The sequence below is a fragment of the Podarcis raffonei genome, chromosome 15, assembly GCF_027172205.1.
Source record: "Podarcis raffonei isolate rPodRaf1 chromosome 15, rPodRaf1.pri, whole genome shotgun sequence".
NCBI lineage: Eukaryota > Metazoa > Chordata > Lepidosauria > Squamata > Lacertidae > Podarcis > Podarcis raffonei.
The window spans coordinates 41,559,035-41,579,223 of NC_070616.1; the positions used below are offsets into that span (position 1 = coordinate 41,559,035).

The window sequence follows — 20,189 nt, forward strand, 5'->3', positions numbered from 1 at the left end:
TAACATATTCCGAAACCGAGATGAAGGGAAGTCAGTCAGTGTTGTGTGTTATGTAGTTAATGTAGTCAATTTGTTGTTGTCTTATGTCAGGAGATTTTTTTCCCCTTTTGTCCTTTTTATTATTATTTCTTTCTTTTATTTTTTTATGTATTCTTTTGTGTGTGTATGTGTTATGCATGTCTCTTTTGTTTGTTTTAATGTACGATGTCACAAAATGAATTAAAACCAATAAAAAAAGGGGGGGAGAGAATCCTGGGGACTTGTTATGGTTTCTGAAATTTGTTAGGAAACCCCTATTTTCCTAATAGAGCTACAATTGCCAGAGTTGACTGGGATAAGGGATTGACTGTTAAATCCCTCTGACAGTTGCTACTCTGTGAGTGGAATATGAGTTTTCTAACAATGCCAAACATCCTTAATGAATGACAATTCCCAGGATAGTTTAGTGGACACCAACAGCTGTTAAAGAGGTACTGTAGTGCTTTAAATGTATAGTGCAGATATGGTGATAGATGAAAACAGTATAAAACATAATATGGACACTAACCATGCTAACTGTGCTGCTGCTGTAGCAACACTATGACAGATTAAAATTATCAGCTCCCTGATCCAGCACATCAATGAGAACAAAATTTAAGCAGACATTCTGTTCCAATGAAACTCTCCGGATGATAAGATAGATGCATGCACAAATTGTTTGCAAGCCTGTATGATCAATCTTGTTATACCTTGACGATTTCTCCTCCTTCCACCTCCATCAGCTTCTTCAAGTTGTGTCCTATGTTTTGGGAGTTTGAACGCCAATTCAGCAACCCCAGTAGGTCAACTGGCAAGGACAAAATGAGGGTGGGGGAGTAAGATCACTATAAGCAATGCAGCTCATTTCCTTTAGTGGTCACGGTACAAGACAAATATGGAAGCAATGTTTTATTTCTGGCATCAAACGATATGAAAAACAACTTCTCTGCAGTTCTAGAGAACGCAGCACCTTGGCTGCATACTCTTTGGCATCCTGTTTCAACCTTAGTTTGCTCTGCCTGCCTCCCTGCTCATTTGCTGAACTGTCAGCAACCACATGATGGCAGATTTGATGTGTTTGATCAGCTTTGTTAGAAAGTGCTGGTGGGGAAATTTGAAAATTACAGCACAATTCTACACTTGTTTACACAGAAGTAAGCCCTACCGAGCCAGTTTTCAGCATCCTGTAAATCACAGCTTCAGTTATTTTGAAAAGCAAGTTTCTAATCCTTAAGGGCTGTGAAGATGGGCATGGAAGCAAATGGGCACTGCCAGGCAAAGTCTCAGAAGCCAGTAGGAAGGTCAAGCACATTTCCCAAAATTGGGGAAAATCTTCAGTGCACTGCAAGTGTGTTTTTTTTACTCCTCCCCACAACTGGAAAAAAGCAAAGTAACAGAGCAGAAAGCCAGCATAATTTACACCAGTGTAATTTATGCTTATTCCAAATTCTATTCAGGAGGAATTTGACTTGCACCACCCTCTTCATCTGCTTAAGTTCCACTGGATTGCTAGATCACATGGCTGAGCTGAAAGGGATTTGGAATAGGCGTAAGACTCTCCTGGCATCCCATCCCCCAGAACATGTGCTGGTGTGAATTACACCGACTTAAGATATGCCAGCTGAGCCCGGACTGAGGGGTTTACACTAGCATATCTTAGGTTCAGCTAGGCTGAGGAACATAGGCCAGTGTAACCTCGGCTAAGGCAGGAAAGCCTGGATTGTACCAGCAGTCAAACATACCATTCTGTGTCAGCTTTGTGGAGCAGATGAGAGTTGCAATCTGAAAGCTATCCTTGGTACTGTCTTTGGTTGGGGTAAAGTTGGCTACATGATGTTTGGCTGGAAGACCATCTCTGTCCTCCATCTCCACTTTGGTGCCAGGCAGAGTTAGGTAAAACTTAGCATCTTCCATTTTCTTGTTTTCTCCCTATGAATCACATAAAATATAACTTCAGACATCTACACTGCTGTAATATTAGCTACAAACCATCCAGATTCTATTCTTTCTTCCTATACATTGGTGAGCTAGTTAGGGCAAGAGAAAACTGGCTGGATTTGAACATCATGCTAAACCATAGTTAAGTGTTATAGGAATGATCGTAGCCTCTCCCCACCATAGACTTCCTCTCACCTCTCTCAGCTTAAACCGTAGTTTGTCACGTCCAAACCTATTGCATCATCTTGATTACTCTTTCCTTGAAACCAGCCATGTTAACAGGGGTCAAAGTTCAGGGTTTAGATGAAATGTTAATCTGTGATTAATCTAAATCAAGCCCTTCCAGTGCCCTCTTCAAATCCACATCTAAGAAGGAAGAAGCTCACGAGCCCAGGGTTCACCACAGCTCATTCTTGTCACACTAAACTATGGGTTAGTGTGTTGTCTGGACAGAGCCACTGTGTCAGGAAGAAATTCTGACAGGTTCACCAATATCACCGAGGTTTAAAAAGGAAAAAGAAAGGAGTACCTTGTAGACTATTAAGTTATGTCTGCCATCCTGCAGAGTGGTACCGTCCGCATTCATCAGCTTCACAAAAGCCATTCCAAAAGCTTTTTCTGATTTATCTCGCGCTGAAGCAGAAGGAAGGAAGGAGAACGTATTGCTTGCTGGTCTCAGATGAAGTACACCCAGAAGCCACTGCAAAGTGCTGGACTGACCTGGGAGACCCAGGCTCAAATCCCCTCAGTCAGGAAGCTCACTGGGTGACCTTCCTCTCAGCCTAACCTATTTCACAGGGTTATCGTGGGGATTAAATGGGACCAGTATCTTGAGCTCCTTGGAGAAAAATGTGGTATATCAATGCAGATAGTATAAGGACTTTTCTGTGCAACCCCCCCCCCCGGCTGAATCATGTCAATTCCAATAATAATCATTACAGTAATAACCATCTCAACGTTTATATTGAGTTGAAACAATTAAAATTTCAGCAGTTTTTTCTGGGGCAGCGGAGGATGGCAATTTTTAGGCAATTTTAATGATTTCAAGAGGAGGTGGTAAAATTCACCACCAATATGGGTGAGGGGAAGGATACCTTTAGCAGCAGCAATGATGGCAAAAGTTCCCACCTTGGTGGCCCAGTTACCATTTTCTTCTCCTAAATGCCCCATCATTCAGGGCATATTGGGGAATTACCCCACAGGAGTGGTGGTTTTTTTTAATTCATGAAGTCATCACTGCTTAGGGTGGGCCACCCTGCCATAAACCTGAAAAATTTCACACTCCCCCACCCCAGATAAAAGATATGTTAAATCCTTCCTGATTTGGAAAGGGGAGGCATCAGAAAAAGGCTGATCAGGCCTATTCCACGTCCTGGTTCCCCATTAGAGCGTGCACACTGCAAGCCACTTCTTTCTTTTACACCAACCTCAATGGGTTCAAGGGACATTTTTACCCTTCTGTGTTTAAGAGACAGCAGGGGCGCCATGGGGCGGGCAAGGGACCACCAACATTTTCAAGGAGGGGCCGGGCCCCCTCAATATTGTGTGGCGATATGTGCACATCACTCGCGCCTACCGTGTGACGTGTCCGGGTCACTCGTGCATGCTGCGTGACACGCCCACGTCACACATTCAAGCTGTGTGGCGTGTTGCATGGCCAGCACACATAACATGAGCACATCGCTGGGCGTGCACGTGTGACATGAGCATGTTGCATAGCGCTGGCCCCCTTAATCGGGGAAGGAAGCCCGCATGCCTGAGGGACAGGCAGTTGCTCATCTCCCAAGTACTCACATTCCTGTGATGATCGGTGACGAAATGTAAACCTTAAGTGGTAGCGGCTGACCTCTTTTATTTCTATGGACACCTGCATGAATGACAGCTTGTTATAAAATATGCACATCAGAAACCAAGTTTACAGAACAAATATGGGATTCCTCTGTCCATTAAAAGGATTTACTGATTCCACCTGCAAACCTTCCCATTCATTGTGACCCCCACCTTAGGGTATTTGGGAATACCCAACAAGATTGACAGGAGGATTCCATAAAACTAGCAATTTATTGCTGATTGAAACCCTCTACCCATATGTTTTTAAGTAAGATATAATGTAGCCTAGTTTACTTGGCCAAACTCACGTCATTAATCACAGTCTCTGTAACGCCATCTAGGATTAGCTTTTTCTTCCATTACAAAACATTTTAGACATCAATGGAAATAAATATTATTTTAAGGGGGGGATTGGTCTGTTATTTCCATCTTAAACATAAACACTATGATTTAAAAACACATTATGCAAATTCTAAGTCTTGAAATGTGTATAAAGATTGAGTTTAAGTTTCCTTGGCAAGATGTTTTATTCAACCACATTCAGAATCTGCATTCTGCTTTTAGTCAAGAATGGACAGCACAGAGTATTATTTAAGTTCAGTTCCAAGCAAAAGTGACACCTGCTCTTTAAGAATCTTAACCATTGGGATTTACACACCATATTCCCCACTCTGAAGACAAAATATACAAATTTCACTTTTAGACTTCTTTCATACTTGGGATTTCTAGGTGGTATGGGCAATACCTGCCACAAATCATTGCTGCATTGAGTGCTCCTGTTCTGAGTTCTAGCTGGCCAGCCATTTTCTTTTCTGGGATATGAGGTCAACCTTCTGATGCTGGCCTTGCTGCAGCTCAACTAGGTGGGTCTGAGTCAGGAAAGGCTCTGTGGATTGCAGAGTGCCACACTGGCCATTGTAGCCAATGTGGCACTCCTGCTGGTATATCTGCCTACTCCTGGCCAGGTATGCTGCAGCAATACCAATGTCTTGAGGGTGACTCCTGGCTCCACCCCACCAACCCAGCATTTACTGCTGCAAAGCTTGTGGCTTCCCAAGCCTGCCCATGCCTTTCTCTTATGACTAGGTGGTGCCAATTTGGCTACCCAAAGGACCACACACAGGGAACTGAGTTCATTTTTAGCAGTGAATTACAAGTTTGCAGCTCAGGGAAAGAACTCTAGCAATGGTGCACAATCTCACCTTGACAGTTTCATACCAGCAAGGCTGCTTGACTTGGTAGTAGACAACTGATTTGTATTCAGAGATACCTTCATAACCAGCACCTGGATGGATAGCTTTCTTTGGATGACACGAGAAACAAATTAAAAAGCAGAACCAAATCAAAGAATGTGACAATCTTTGAAGGGAATGACCATTTTTAACCCTGGATATAAGGAAACTCTTCACTACATGCAGATGATTTGCACAGACAGGTGAAATGCTTCAGGGACAGTGAAGGGTCCTAAACATACCATGAAGAAGTGATGGAAGCCTTGGCACCAGCTTTTTCTGTGTGCCACGTGTTTTGAACTACAACTCCCATAATACCTGACCATTGTCCATGCTGGTTGGGGCTGATTGAAGTTGGAGCCCCAGCACCACAAATTTCCCATCCCTGATTCAGTTGACAAGACTCCCCCTCCATGAATTTGTTTAATCCTTTCTTGTTGTAACCACCACCACATCTCATAGCAGCAAATCCCGTAAGTTAATTACGCACTGTTTGAAACTGCATTTTCAACTGGGGAAAGGCTGTAGCTCAGTGGCAGAGCACCTGCTTTCATGCAGAAGGTCTCAAGTTCAATCACCAGTTAGGACTAGGAGAGACTCTTCTGCCTGGAACCCTGAAGAGTCACTATCAGTCACGGGAGACACTAGTGACATAGATGGACCAATGGCCTAAGGCAGCTTCCTAGTGGGCAAACTTTCCACAGGCAAAAGCCTCTCATTTGATCACTCTTCACAGCTGATTAGGGGGAGAAATAGTACAGGTTTTAATCATGATTCTGCCTCCCACCTACCAAGCCCCTTCCTACCTCCAAGAGATTGCCATCTTCATCATGCACAGACATAGTGACCTCGACATTCTTGGGGGTCTTCTTCTTCCCTTTGTCAAATTCCCCATGCATCAGGGTCACATAGATATCATTCCGAACTTCACCTGCAACCACCAAGGCTATAGTAAAGTTTCTTTGTCCAGGTTGGAAGTTAGAACAAAGTCTGATATGTGAAATTCAACAGCAAATGATTCTTCTTGTCTGGAGGGCATCTGCCCATGGTTACACTTTTAGAAACCAGATGAAATCCCCTGCCCACACATGACCGTGTCTATCATGGGCAGGGAACCTCAGGCTTGGAAGCAGAATGCGGCCCTCTAGACCACTCTGTCTGGCCCTCATGACTCTCTCCAAGACACACCCCTCCGAAGCCTTGCTCTGCACTCTTTCTGAGATAGTCCATTCCAGTGTCAAAAAGTTCTTCCTAACGTTTAGCCAGAAAACAGCTGCAATTTCCATCATTATCAAGCAATAGCCACGCTGGTTGGAGCTGATAGGAGTTGGAGTCCAACAACATTTTGTAAAATTTTAAATTTTATAAATTTTGTACACAGTATTGTGTATTTTATTATTGTGAGCCACTTTGAGGCTTTAATAATAATAATAATAATAATAATAATAATAATAATAATAATAATAATATCTGGGGCGCACAGATTCCCTTCCACTGCCATAAGTCAATTGATCCTCTTATTTCATAACTGCTCTGTTTTCTTGGAAGCTATCACCATTAACATGGAACTACACACACCAGGCAATATAATCTCTGGGAATCCCATTTTGCGGGCCACAGCCGTAGATCTGTCAATAAGATGAGAAAAGTCCTTCTGAACCTGAGCTAAATCACCAGGCAGCAGTTTCAGAGAAACCCAGAGGCCTATGGAAGAAAAGAAACATTAACATACAAATACCATTGGGGAAGGTTGCAATCTGAGCAGACTGGATGATGATGATGATGATGATGATGATGATGATGATGATGATAATAATAATAATAATAATGATGATGATGATGATGATAATAATGATAATACAGTGGTACCTCGCAAGACGAAATTAATTCGTTCCGCGAGATTTTTCTTCTTGCGAGTTTTTTGTCTTGCGAAGCACGGTTTCCCATAGGAATGCATTGAAAATCAATTAATGCGTTCCTATGGAAACCGCTTGCCGGGCTGGCTGTGCGGAGAAGGGCTTTTCTCCTCACCGCAAGCCTTCAGGACAGGTCCAGGAACAGAGGGGAAGGCGCGCAGCGCTTCTCCTGTGTTCCCGGGGCTTGCAGTGGGAGGAGGGTTTTTCCTCCCCACCGCCAACATTCAGAACAGCATGCTGTTCTGAATGTTGGCGGTGGGGAGGAAAACCCTCCTCCCACCGCAAGTCTTCAAGACAGGTCCGGGAACAGAGGAGAAGCGCTGCGCGCCTTCCCCTCTGTTCCCGGACCTGTCCTGAAGGCTTGCGGTGGGAGGAGGGCTTTCCTCCCCACCGCCAACATTCAGAACAGCATGTTGGCGGTGGGGAGGAAAAACCCTCCTTCCACCGCAAGCCCCGGGAACAGAGGAGAAGCGCTGCGCGCCTTCTCCTCTGTTCCCGGACCTCCCACCGCAAGCCTTCAGGACAGGTCCGGGAACAGAGGAGAAGGTGCGCTGCGCTTCCCCGCTGTCCCCGGAGATTTCCCTATGGGCTTTCGTCTTGCGAAGCAAGCCCATAGGGGAATTCGTCTTGCGAAGCCGCTAAAAATCGGAAAACCCTTTCGTCTTGCGGGTTTTTCGTTTAGCGAGGCATTCGTCTTGCGGGGCACCACTGTAATAATAATAATAAATCATTACTTTCATTGCATGTGGTGGGAAATAGTAAAAATTATACATAGGTCCCATCCCATTCTTTGTGCTTAAAAAAAACCCATTTTCACTTCTTTTGTGTACCTTGCCCTTTGTGATTCACTTCCTTGCCAGCAATGACTTTGTTGAAGACAGACGTGAGAGGCTCATTCTCTCCAATCACATGAGAGGTTATTAAAGGTGCCATGATTAACTGCCGCTGTCTGATGTACGTTTCCATGGCAATCCTGAGAATGGGATGGGAAACAGAAGTTAACTTCCAGCTGCTTCCCAGCACCCTCTGTGTTATAAACAAGACAGGACTCTTCGGGGCAGGGAGTTGTTAACGTTTTTTCCCTTTGCCACAATAACTTTCGGTAGAATGTCCAGGGGCCGCATGCCAGGAGTGGGTGTCGCCACCAATGCTCTCACACGCATGCACCCAGCGCCCTCTCATCAGCTGAGGGAGTAGAATGCCACTCCCACCCCACTCATCAAACGATGGTGGCCCCCAGCACTCTGCCCACCTTTTCCTTTTGGCCTCCACCCTCAAAGTCGGTGGAGTCTATGACAGAGTTGTAGAGTTGGAAGGGACCCTGAGGGCCAGCCAGTGCAACCCGCTGCAGGGCAGGAGTCTCAACACATGGTCTCTCACCTAATTTGAAACCATATTGGACCCTGCTTAGCTTTGCAAATGTGCTAGCTACAAATTGAGGAGAGGCAGAAAGGTGCTCTTGTGGGGGCTAGCCATGCCCTGGGACCTTGGCGCTTTTCCGAATACATATGTAATGCAAATTCAGTGAAGATCCTTGGCCAAATGTTAAGAGTCATTAGCAGGGTTTCCTCTTCCTCTCTTCCTTTCAACTGATCTATATGGCAACAGCTGGGACAGGTCCAAAGTCTTTTCAACAGAACTTCAGACTTACACACACAATAAGCTGGCACACACAAAACAGCAGAGGTTTCAGGTGTTGTTGGATTTCAACTCCCATCAGCCCTAGCAGTCAGCACAATCACGGTCAGAACTGGTGGGAGTTATAGTCCAACAACATCTGGAGGGCCACACGTTCTCCATTCCTATTTTAAGGGATTGGGACCAGCTATTTAGAATCATCTCCCTCTTCCCACAAGAGGATTTCCCCCCTCAGCTTAGCCCACACTTAAAGGGTTTTTTGCCACTGACGTCTGCCATGCCAACAACGAACATGTTCTCCACTCAACTGTGATTCATAACTCATACCTTAAACCCAATTTCTTCAAGACTAAGAGAGGCTCAGAGTTTTGTCTGTGCTGGACCCCAAAGCTGATGTTTTTACCAGGCATGTTTGGTCTATTCTAGGAGAAAACTCTGTTATACACATAAACTAATTGCAACATTTGAGTTATTTTATTCACAATGCTTTACTGTGTTGAACTCTGGAGCAGATAGTAATGATGAAAGCAATAAATATAGTAAGACTGAATATGGTTGAGTGCCTACCTCTCGAATCCACAGCCAGGAAAGCCATTTGTTTGATTAATGATTTCTGAAATACTTTTCAAAGTACAAAGAGGGTTGCCAGCCATTTTATTCTATTGAAATGCTAACTTTTAATCAAGGCCATCTATATATAGCTTGCAAGTTAAAATGCTGAAGCAATACACATTTGTCAATGTTAGCAGAAATTCTGCATAAAATGATGCCAACTCTGCCTGTGGATCCTGTGTTCAAAGAAAGTGTACCTGTGCATGCAAACTGCAGGTAAACAAGCCTTAAGAGAGATCTATTGTCTCCTTGCCCTGTTTATGGGCTTCTCAGGCTGGTCACTGTAGGGAGAGGGATGCAAGACTAGGTGAGCCATTGGTCTGATCCAGCAAAGTATTTATTGTGCCTTTAAATGTGCACAGATCTGCTGAATGCAAACACAAACAATGAATCTCCATAAAATGTTGCTTTCAGAACCTTTCCCCAATACTTACTGCTGAAAGGGAATAAAATGTTGCTTCTCTTCATCATCCACCTTTCCATGGATGATGTCAGTAACGTCCATCACTAGGATAAGACAGAAGTTAACCAATTACATCACCATAATAAAAGGGGCTTCAATGAAGAACTCACTAACAGTAGAAGATTATTTCATGTCAAGCCATTTAAGATTATTTTATGTCAAGCCTACTGCCCTCCAGCTGTTTGGGACAACAATTGCCATCAGCCAAAATATTGGAGTTGAGTAAAAGCAACTTGAATTAGAAAGGCTAACTGTTCAGCAGGCCTGGACCACAAGTAACCACATATAATGGGTGTCTACAGAAGAGTCTACAGAAGTCCACTTTTGTTGCCTGACTGGGACAGCGAAAGTGATTGTGTGGTGGGTGTTGTCCCATTCCAGGCGAGCCAGAATATGTAACCACATATTCTGTGGTTCTGGGAGCATATTCATATTCTGGGAGTGACATACTGGCTATGGCACAAGTTGAGAAGGCATGGAATGGAGCATGCAGGTGTATCTGTAATGAAAGAAGGCTTGCGGGAACTTACCTGTTTATATTGTTTTGATCCTGGCCCTTAAATTATGGAATTCACTCCCACAAGAGGTAGTGATGGCCACCAATGTGGATGGTTTTAGAAGAGGATTAGCCAAATTCATGAAGTTTAAGGCTATTAGCGACTACTAGTGATGATGGCCATGTTCTAACTCAACTATCAGAGGCAGTACAGGTAGTGTTTGACTAAGTTTTACTTAGTCCATTGATTTCAATGGGTTTTCTCAGAGCAAAACTTGGTTACCTACCACCTCTGAATACCAGACACTGGGAATCACAAATGGGGAGAGTGCAGTTACACTCAGGTCCTGCTTGTGGGCTTGCCAGAAGCATCTGGTTGGCCACTGTAAGAACAGGAGACTGGAACAGATGCACTTTTGCACCCAATTGTGCTGGGCTCTTAGGATGTTCAAAGAAGCTCATCCTTGACACTCACTGGGTGACTATCGGTCTCTTTCAACCAACCCTTCCTTTCTCACCAGGTTGTTGTGAAAGTAAACTGGGAAGGCTTGAGCTCCTTGGAGAAAAGGTACAGTATAAAATGTAACAGATTTAAACACTAGCTCTCAGTCCACAGAGAATCAAACAGGTGCCAATCATCCCTCACTGCCACTCACCAAACTTTCTAAAATCAACTCATTTTTGTTTCTTTAGCTGGGTGAAATGGAGCCACCTGAAAGGGATGTGAAATTGTGCTGTGACAGAGCTGGGAAACCACTGCTTCCTTGCAAGCTGACTGCTTCTGGATTGGAGCCCCAACAGCCGGGAACAGTAAGACACTTCTCTCATACATTTCTCAACCCGTTCATTTAACAAAATGAGGAGCTGGTGTTACTAGGAGTGTTAAAATACAGAGCAAATATGGCAATAACATTTTTAGTACATCACTTAAACCACAAGCTCACTGAACGTGAAATCTTCTTCAGGTTCTGAGCCAACCATCACAACTTTAAGGAGAGATCATAGCTAGGAACACAGAATGCTGCCTTACACCGAGTCAGACCACTGGTCCATCTAGTTCAGTATTGTCTACACTGACTATCAGCAGCTCTCCAGAGTTTCCAACAGGGATGTTTCTTCACCCCACCTGAATGCTGAACCTGGAACATTTTGCATGCAGTGCACATCAGAGGACCAGATGGTGGTGACACAGAAAGGAGGAGGGCCACCATTAAATGGGCCTGCTTTTTATATGGAAAGCCATTTCTTATGTTTGTAACATTTGTAACTTAAGTGTCATTTTAGCCTACTTTAATATTGCCTCACATCCCCAAGGAATGGAAGGAGATGGGTTCACAAAAAGACTTGAAAAATAGGTGGGCCAAGGGGCCATGGCGGAGAGGACCTGCAGGGAACTGAAAACCCATCCCTGAAATGGCTCAGGTCCTACATGACTTTGGAGATTTCATCATAGGTTGCCCCTGGCTTACCATGTTTTTCTGTATATTCATAAGGACTAGAAATTTGCTTTTGTAATGAACAAGCCACTACAAAAGTGGCTCTGAAAAATATTATACTTCATAATGAGACTTCATGCTCATCTACTAATCCCACATATCTGTCCGATAGACACAAGTTCTGCTTACAGCCTATAATAAGGGATGGACAAATCTGTCAAATATTGGTTTCACATTTTCCTAAACTTAAATTCAGTTTGCTTCATTTCCACACAAGCTTTTGATTTTTTTTTGTATGCTTTTGCACACATATTCCTCCCAACATAATTTTTTTTGCAAACAATTTCCCCTAACAATTATGTGTGTGCATTCCTTTTGGTACACATTATTTACATTAGAGAACTGCACTACATTATTCAGAGAAGCGCAAATTTCAAAAGATAGCTACACTTCAGTTTGCATATTGATTCAGGAAGTGTTGATTTAATTTCTCGCACATCCCAACTTCTCATTAGGGACAAAGTCAGAATTTGAGCTCACGCCTTGGACTATTGCCCTACCCGTTTCATCCATTTTTTATAGGACTGCCTTGCAAATCCAGTGGTACTTCGGTTTATGAACTTAATCTGTTCCAGAAGTCCGTTCTTAAACCGAAACCGTTCATAAACCGAGGCGCGCTTTCCCTAAGGAGGCCTCCCGCCGCCGGTGCCCTTCCACTGTTTGGATTCTGTTCTTAGACCGAGGTAAAGTTTGCAAACCAGGACACTACTTCTGGTTTTGCGGAGTTCGTAAACCGAATTATTCGTAAACAGAACTGTTCTCAAACCAAGGTACCACTGTAAGATCTTTTGCGCTACTATGGGCCACCATACCTGCCACTCCAAAGGGTCTCCGGAGTCCACAGGTGTGTTTCTTGCCCTCTTTGAGCTCCATGTGGCCCACTCTCACAATCTGGCACACCAAGCTGATTCGAGGCCGGATCAGGTCAGAACTGCTCAGGTCCTAAAAGGGCAACAGAAGTCATTACAGAAGGGAAAGACAGTCAAAATCACCTCAGACTAGATTGTGAGTGAGAGGGCGGAAAGGAACATGGCTTTGTCAATCAACCATCCAAAATCCCAGAAATAGGGATAGGACTCTCCTCCGGCCACACACCCTCCTGAGCCACACCCCTCAAAAGCCCCGCTTTGCACCTCCTGGAGTCTTTTTGCTTGCCTGGAATTTGTCTTTCTAAAAACAACAACCACATATTTAATATCAAAACAAATCATAACAATACATTTCCCACAAAATCAAGAAGTACACTACCACTTTGTCCACTGCCATAATACCACAGAATGATCATTCCAATCCTCAATCCCCCTCACTGTCGATTTGGTTCACCAAATGCCCTCAGTTGACACCTAACTAATGATCTGGTTTACTAGACATCTCTGGTAACGCTTTCTGAATATATGGTGCCCAGATATTTGTTAGACCACCTTCTACCATACCAATCTGCTAATGCACTGAGATTGTTATTGTCTTTGTCTGAAGTGGTCTCTGGAGAGAGAGAGCCTTTTCTGTGGTAGCCCCTGCCCCTTGGAATGCACTCCTCAAGGGGACCTGCCTACATACTTCTTTACTATCATTTAGGCACTAGGGGGGGAATATTTTAAGATTTTAAGAACAGCTAAAGTAAACATCCCTTTGACTCTGGATTTTCACCATCTGTTTAAGTCAGCTGTTGCTGTTTTAGTTTGTCATTCTAATTTGTTGTGTTAGTTTGTAAGCTTAATGGTTGGTTGGTTGGTTGGTTGGTTACTTACAAATTGTACTTTTGTTTCTTACTAGCCATACTGGGGGTGTAGCTCTATGTTGACGGTACAGAATATAAAATACGTAAATAAATAAGTAAAATTTGCACAAATGTACATATGAGAAAAATGCAATGGGAAAAACATATCTTCTTTGTTTTCATATGATGGGCACAGACATTGCAGCCTCCTTGACTTAGAAGAGGCATCCCTTCTTCTCTCAACCACAGAGGAAGGAACGCTGTCATTGCACATTAACTACTTACATTAAAACTAATTTCCAAAAAGTAAAATTCTGCCATCACTTGAAATTTGGGGGGCTTTCTAAAAAGCTGAAAGTGTTTTAATGGATCCATCTGCAAGAATAAATTGCCACAACACTGCAGCCCTAATGAAAATAAATTGATATAGTGTTATCAGTGTACATGGTACTCTATAGAGTAACAAAACCAAAAAGAAAAGTTAAAAAGCAAGGAAGGAAAGTAATGTTGGTGATACTCAGAATACACCCACCAAAATTAATGGAAATTGGGTGAATTCATTTCAATGGGCTTACTCTGAGTAGAACTTGGGATACAACTTGCAGGTTCCTTTCTCCAAAGTGTTTAAAAACTAAATTCTGATAGTAGGGAGGAAAGGACAGCAAATTCCTACTGGGCTGCACCCTTAGTAAGGTTATAAGTATTTGATACTACAGCTAGGTCAGTCATGTTCCAAGACTTGCTACACCAGGTAAAAGGATCCTGCAGACACTAACTCCTCCAGGTGAGAGATCAAATCAAAGTGGTTGAGATGAACTTATAACACAACCCTCCACCACTTCCTTGTTCTGCAGAAAACCTCTCTACTACTCGCCAGGAAGCGAGAGCCAATAATTAACCATTCCACCACTAAATGATGACATCATACTTCCATCTAATGCAAACCTGCCACTGACAGGGAAGTAGAACAGAGTTATTTCTAGTTTTGAGATTGATGATCCAAGACTGGAAACCAATGCATATAAAATCAGCCTGCATAAAAAACCTCTCACTGTTTAGAGCTTCCGTGTTATGTTATAGTCTGGGATTCTGGGCAAGTTGATGGAGAAAAGAAGTTCTGTAAATATGTAAGGTAAAGGTAAAGGGACCCCTAACCGTTAGGTCCAGTCAAGGAAGACTCTGGGGTTGCGGCGCTCATCTCGCTTTACTGGCCGAGGGAGCCGGCGTATAGCTTCCAGGTCATGTGGCCAGCATGACTAAGCCGCTTCTGGCGAACCAGAACAGCACACGGAAATGCCATTTACCTTCCCGCCGGAGTGGTACCTATTTATCTACTTGCACTCTGAAATGCTTTCAAACTGCTAGGTTGGCAGGAGCAGGGACCAAGCAACGGGAGCTTACCCCATCGCGGGGATTCGAACTGCCAACCTTCTGATTGGCAAGCCCTAGGCTCTGTGGTTTAGACCACAGTGCCACCCGTAAGAGCAGTCTCCAGATGCCTCTACAAATACATGCCTGCCTTGCTAGCATAAATCATGCAAGCTGTCTCTTCCCATTGTCATGCCTCTTGACTCCTGACACAGGAAAATAAGCTACAATCCTTATTTCTGATTCTTCAATAAAAACACCACCCCTTTTCAAACTCTTATTTCTGTAGCAGAGGCTAGAAACTTAAACAAAAAGATACAAATATATGGGACGTGAATTCTATATACTGGCCTGGCTCGTACATAATGCCAAGACAGGGTTTATTAAGCCATGGCTTATTTGGTTGTCCAAACCTGGCTCAGAAGCTTAATCATGGTTTATATTACCATGAACAAACCATGTTTGCAAGCCATGATTTGTTGCTGACTCCACCAAAAGATGGTCACCACAGTTTATCAAAATGCACTCTTTAGGCCTGTCGATGCTTCAGAGATCATAGCATCTTCTACGTTTCCATCACAAAGTTGAAGTATGTCCCATTGTCAATGGAACAGAGAGTGTTGATATGGGACAGGACTGAAATTATGGAATTTTATTCCCAGGAAGATACATCTCTTTTATTATTTTTTCAGGATCCAAGCAGGCATGATTGAATTTCCAATGGTATTTCAGTTGCAATAATTTTGTACTTATTGAAAACATTCCTGTTTCATTTTTGGTTTCATTTTCCTCATTGGGATTTTTCACTTTTAAGCCACATCTTAAATAAACTGAACAAACAGGCAAAGGGCTTACAATTACTATTTTAAAATCAAAGCAGGCAAGACTTGCCTAAGTCACCAGCGATTTTAAGGGTTTAGGGCAGCCTTACAAGGCACTTGTAATTCAGGTTTCACAGTTGTTCTTTGGTCAGAAGCTACAGAACCAAAGTAATGCCTGAAAATCCTGCAAAATCAGCAGAGCTTAAGTAATGAAGGCGAGCCAGCATGTCAAAATGACCTTTAAAAAATAAAAACTTGTTTGGCTTTGTATTGTGTTTGCCAGATGGCTTAACAATCTGCATTTAAACAGCAACCAGTCTGATGGCCTCCACTGCTTCCTGCAATGATGTAAAGGCCTATCACAACAAAAGTAATAAAGCAACAGTTATAAGAAGAGTGCCACAAATAACTTAGCTGCAGGCAGGGCAGGGAAGAACAAACTTTCTCAAGCGTAGAGCAACAGGATTTACCGTAAAGACGGCTTGAAGGTTATTAAGTTTTTCAATTTCCTTTGGCATTCCATTACTTCCCCAACGAACCAGGTAGTTTTCACTACAAAAAATAAATAAAACACACATTGTTATAGCTAGGCTAGGTTAATTAGGTCACATCATCATACTTGATTATGCTAATTAAATCATGAATCACTTTGTCCAATGGCAAAAAAGAAAAAAGAAAAGTACAGAACTTCAGAGAGAAGCAACTGTTGCGTCCAGGTGAAACAAACTTTCAGGTGCTTTGGCATTTCACAGAAAGAAAAACCAGGCAATGATTTTGCTCAGAGTGTTAGGTCAGACACAGGGCACTTGTGGCCCTCCTGATGTTCTTGGACTGCAACTCCCATCATCACTGACCACTGGACATGCTGATGGGAGTTGGAGCCCATCATCTTGTGGGAGGCCCCAGGTTCTCCATCTAAAGGATCTGCCATATCAGGAGGCAGATGAAGGCAGAAGAGTGGAAACCTAACCCACCAGGAATTTTCCCTGCGCAACCCCACCAAAATTAATGAAGTTGCCCAGCGGTTGGACATATGCATGGGATGGCATACCATGATGAGACAATGGACAGTTCCATTTCAGACACCAAGTGAGGGAACATTTCCAGTGCTCAGGCTAAAAGGCACCAGCCATGCACCAAAGAGATTTGGGGGAAACCTCAAAGGTTCATTTCTCTTCTTGTCAGAAACAGCAGGAGGGTGGAAGCAAGCAGAGTTGAATTTTGCCAGTATGTTCACCTGCCAATTCAGTTGTGAAGGTAGCCTCAATGTGTGGGTAAATGATGTTTTATGAACCTTAATTTATATGCTAGCCAGAGCATAAGCAACAACAAACAAATGTTTTTCATTATAAGAACAAGCAGATACAAGTCTGGACTCACATACACCCCATCCCTCCCTCCCTTGCAAGCAGGGGGTGAAGAAGAAAGTTTCTGTGTGTGGTTTTGCCCAATTATGAGAAACACTGGTTAGGATATCCTGGCTTGTGAACAAACTATGGTTTGCAAAAGCCACAGTTTATTCTATTTGGGTGAATAGCAAATAGAAGCTTCACATCTCCCCCGCTCACATGTGAAGAGGAAGGGAAGGGAGAAACGGAGACCAACTTCTAAGAACTATTCTACTGATGCCTAAGTCTGTATCACACTCTTTCTTTTAGTGGCATTCTTTTTCTTGTTTAGAAGAAAGCTTCAGAGTAACCACATACCTAATGAACTTGGATTGGTCGGGATCATAGAGGCTCATAAGCAGCTCCGCATCCTCACCGATATTGCAGACAAAGTTCTTGAAATTGACATAAAGACTGTACGTGTGGGTTGTGTTGAAAATAGACTGTCCCCGCAGGTCTACATTCTGCTGCAAAGACTTGATGGAAAGAAGAGATGAACAAGAAAGTGAAACTTTAGAAGGAAGAGGACTGAGCATATGCCACAGCCAATCTGTCTTGAAAACTATCTATTTTCTCAGCCCGCATCCAAATAAGACTGTTATAGATAGAGTGGAAACCTAACCCACCAGTTCCCTGCGCAACCCCACCAAAATTAATGAAGTTGCACAGCGGTTGGACATATGCATGGGATAGCATATGGGATAGACAGCAAAACTGAGAGTGGCATTTATGTAGAACAAGGACTGCAATTAACTGATTAATTGGTTAGATCCTAGGGGCTTTTCACAACCACAGGACAAGCTTTTTCCATGACAGAGGACAGCATTATCTGGTAAAATCTGTCTTGCAGATGTTAGCGATGTAAGAGTCCTGTTCTTCAAACATTCACTTAGGTTAGTCTTCCCCAATCTTGTGCCCTCCAGATGTTTTAGACTACAACTCACATCACCCTTGGCCACTGGCCACTCTGCCTGGGGCTGATGGGAGCTGTAGTTCAACAACACCTGGAGGGAACTAGGTTGGGGAAGGCTGCCTTATGGCAGTTTTTCCTTGTTGCTTTGCCAGGGGTCGGGTAGCTACTATGAATCTGAATCTGTCCCCATTCAGATTGGCTCAGAAAGTGATTTGAATTTTTCCTGGTTTGCAGGCAGAACTAGGAACATGTCCAAATTAATCCAATACAAGCAGGAGAGAGATCACCCATGTCTAATCTTAATAGGATGCTGAAATTATTCATTGACCTGATACTGTAATGCTGGAAAGGCAGCACACGCCATATTTGCTCACTTAAACCAAAAGCGCGCTCGTAGTGCTCTCTGCCAAGACACCCCTGCATCTCATTTGTGTCACAGTTGCGTATACCTTTTCCTCTTGGATCCTTTCATCTATTCGTTTGGATGCCGTCTCGTGTGCCTTAAAGAGCGCAATTGTGCTGGTAGCATCTGGATCCAGGATGTTGCCATTATCGTCCCGTACCACCAAGTCCAGCCCCAAGATCCTTGCAGGAAAACAAGCAGTCAATGGTAAGTAAGGGAGATGGATTAACAAGGGAACTCATAGGAACCTGAACCTGAGGTGAGGAATGTGGTCTGCAGGCCTCTCTATCTGGCTCACGGGACTCTCCTGAGGCTAGGCCCCTCCCAAGGATGTCCCCCTCGTTCCCCCTGCTCTGTACTCCCTTCAAGTGTTTTTGCCTTGCTGGAATGTATCCTGGATGCTGTCTCTTGCTTGCTGAGAAGGAGGATTGAGTGATGTTTGGGAGGGGGGCAGTGTAAGCAAATCAACTTTACACAGATGGTGTCCCTAGCGAAGAGAAGCCCTAACACTCTCTGAGGAAACTGAACCAAAACAGTGTATAAATTTAAGGAGAAAGGAGCAGAGCGCTTGTCTTTCTGACTTCAGGCATTGTACATAGCAGGTTCATTATTGGTGGACAGGTGGATGGGCAGGACCTCCCCACAAACAGCAGAGAGAGAGAAAGGAGGGTGCAGCCCCATAACCGATGGAGAAACCTGAAGTGGTAGCAGTGCCGCACATGAAAAGCAGTGGCAAGGAGGCAGTGATGGGCCATCAGCAGCTGCCTGGTCATGCCACTGGACCTTGCAGCAGACATAAGAACCTAGATATATTGCCAGGGGTGGCTGGTGCCCCTTGGGACTGGTGGGGCAGAAGGCAGAGAGGCCAACAGTAGGTGAAGCCGGAGTCAATGACTGGTTACAAGTAAGAGGGCAGGCAAGTGGGGGCAGGCCAAGGTAGGTGAGGCCATGCCCATTCACTCAAATGGACTAGCTTCCAATGCATATTGCTTCCTCCACTTCCCCAAGGTCATCCAAAACTTCTAACATGCCAGCATGGCAGCAGAGGAGTGTAACATGAAAGCGGGGAGGGGGAAACTAAGTGAAGGTATCCCAAGCTGATGGAAAGGAGGAAAGACCTTTTGCATCTTGCTACAGCATGAAGTTCTGCATCCAGCTATGCTGCAATGCAGCAGAACACAGTAAGCAATGTGGCGCACACAGGCACATGTGTGCTTGCAGAGGACTTCCCTGGTGCCAAGAGGGTCACCTCCACCCACTGAAAGTAGGCTCAAAAGAAGCATCCCACAGCGGTCAATAGAACAGGCTGCAGTGTGTGCTCAGTTGTGTTGTACGTGGTGCCCACAGCAGCTTCTGCTGCTTGCCAGCGCGCCCCAGAAGGTTGGTGACCAGACTAAGTAAAAGGGAACAAAAAATGAACAACTATTGCAGAGCAGGTAGAATTAGTGAGGTCCATGGCTGAACCACAAGACACAATCAATTAAGGTTCTTTGGCACTGTCTGAGCACCTACTCAAAATTATGACATTTCCCCAATAAAGTTAATTTTTTAGCTTCTTGCTTTCAAGTGGCTTCTTAATTAGTGTATCTGAAAGAGAGCTGACATGATCAATGAGCCATGGAAGCAACCTACAGACAGGACAGAATGTCCAAAGCTTCCTTCAGCTGCAAAGAGAAGGTTACCAATTAACATGCTGAGTGTGCAACGTCTGTCGTGCGTCTCGGGCTCAAACAAGATGCAACAGTGGCAGATATATTTGTCTAAACCGCAACTGAACCAATCGTGTATAGGAAACTGCAACATACTGTGCTGGACCCTTGGTCCATCAGGCTCAGAATTGTTTGCCGTGATTAGCAGCGCCTCTCCAGGGTGTCAGCCAGGAATCCCTCCCAGCCCTATGTCTACAGAGCCTGGTGATCAAACCTCCATCTTTTGCATGC

General features: G+C 43.9%; 1 protein-coding gene across 4 annotated transcripts in view; it reads right to left on the bottom strand.

Moving 5' to 3' along the window:
* Positions 1 to 20,189, bottom strand: part of DOCK5 (dedicator of cytokinesis 5) — a 145,343-nt gene that overhangs the window by 66,005 nt on the left and 59,149 nt on the right. For 3 of the 4 annotated variants that reach the window (XM_053366504.1, XM_053366506.1, XM_053366507.1), the window contains exons 7-19: positions 18,296 to 18,431; positions 17,252 to 17,409; positions 16,016 to 16,097; positions 12,452 to 12,581; positions 9,619 to 9,691; positions 7,765 to 7,907; positions 6,597 to 6,722; positions 5,825 to 5,949; positions 4,989 to 5,087; positions 3,751 to 3,823; positions 2,486 to 2,589; positions 1,761 to 1,947; positions 729 to 826 (exon numbers count right to left, since the gene is read on the bottom strand). In XM_053366504.1, the coding sequence (XP_053222479.1) occupies positions 729 to 826; positions 1,761 to 1,947; positions 2,486 to 2,589; positions 3,751 to 3,823; positions 4,989 to 5,087; positions 5,825 to 5,949; positions 6,597 to 6,722; positions 7,765 to 7,907; positions 9,619 to 9,691; positions 12,452 to 12,581; positions 16,016 to 16,097; positions 17,252 to 17,409; positions 18,296 to 18,431 (1,534 nt within the window). Of the gene's footprint in view, positions 1 to 728; positions 827 to 1,760; positions 1,948 to 2,485; positions 2,590 to 3,750; positions 3,824 to 4,988; positions 5,088 to 5,824; positions 5,950 to 6,596; positions 6,723 to 7,764; positions 7,908 to 8,899; positions 9,593 to 9,618; positions 9,692 to 12,451; positions 12,582 to 16,015; positions 16,098 to 17,251; positions 17,410 to 18,295; positions 18,432 to 20,189 lie in introns of those variants that run through there. The other variant, XM_053366505.1, reaches the window with a different exon arrangement.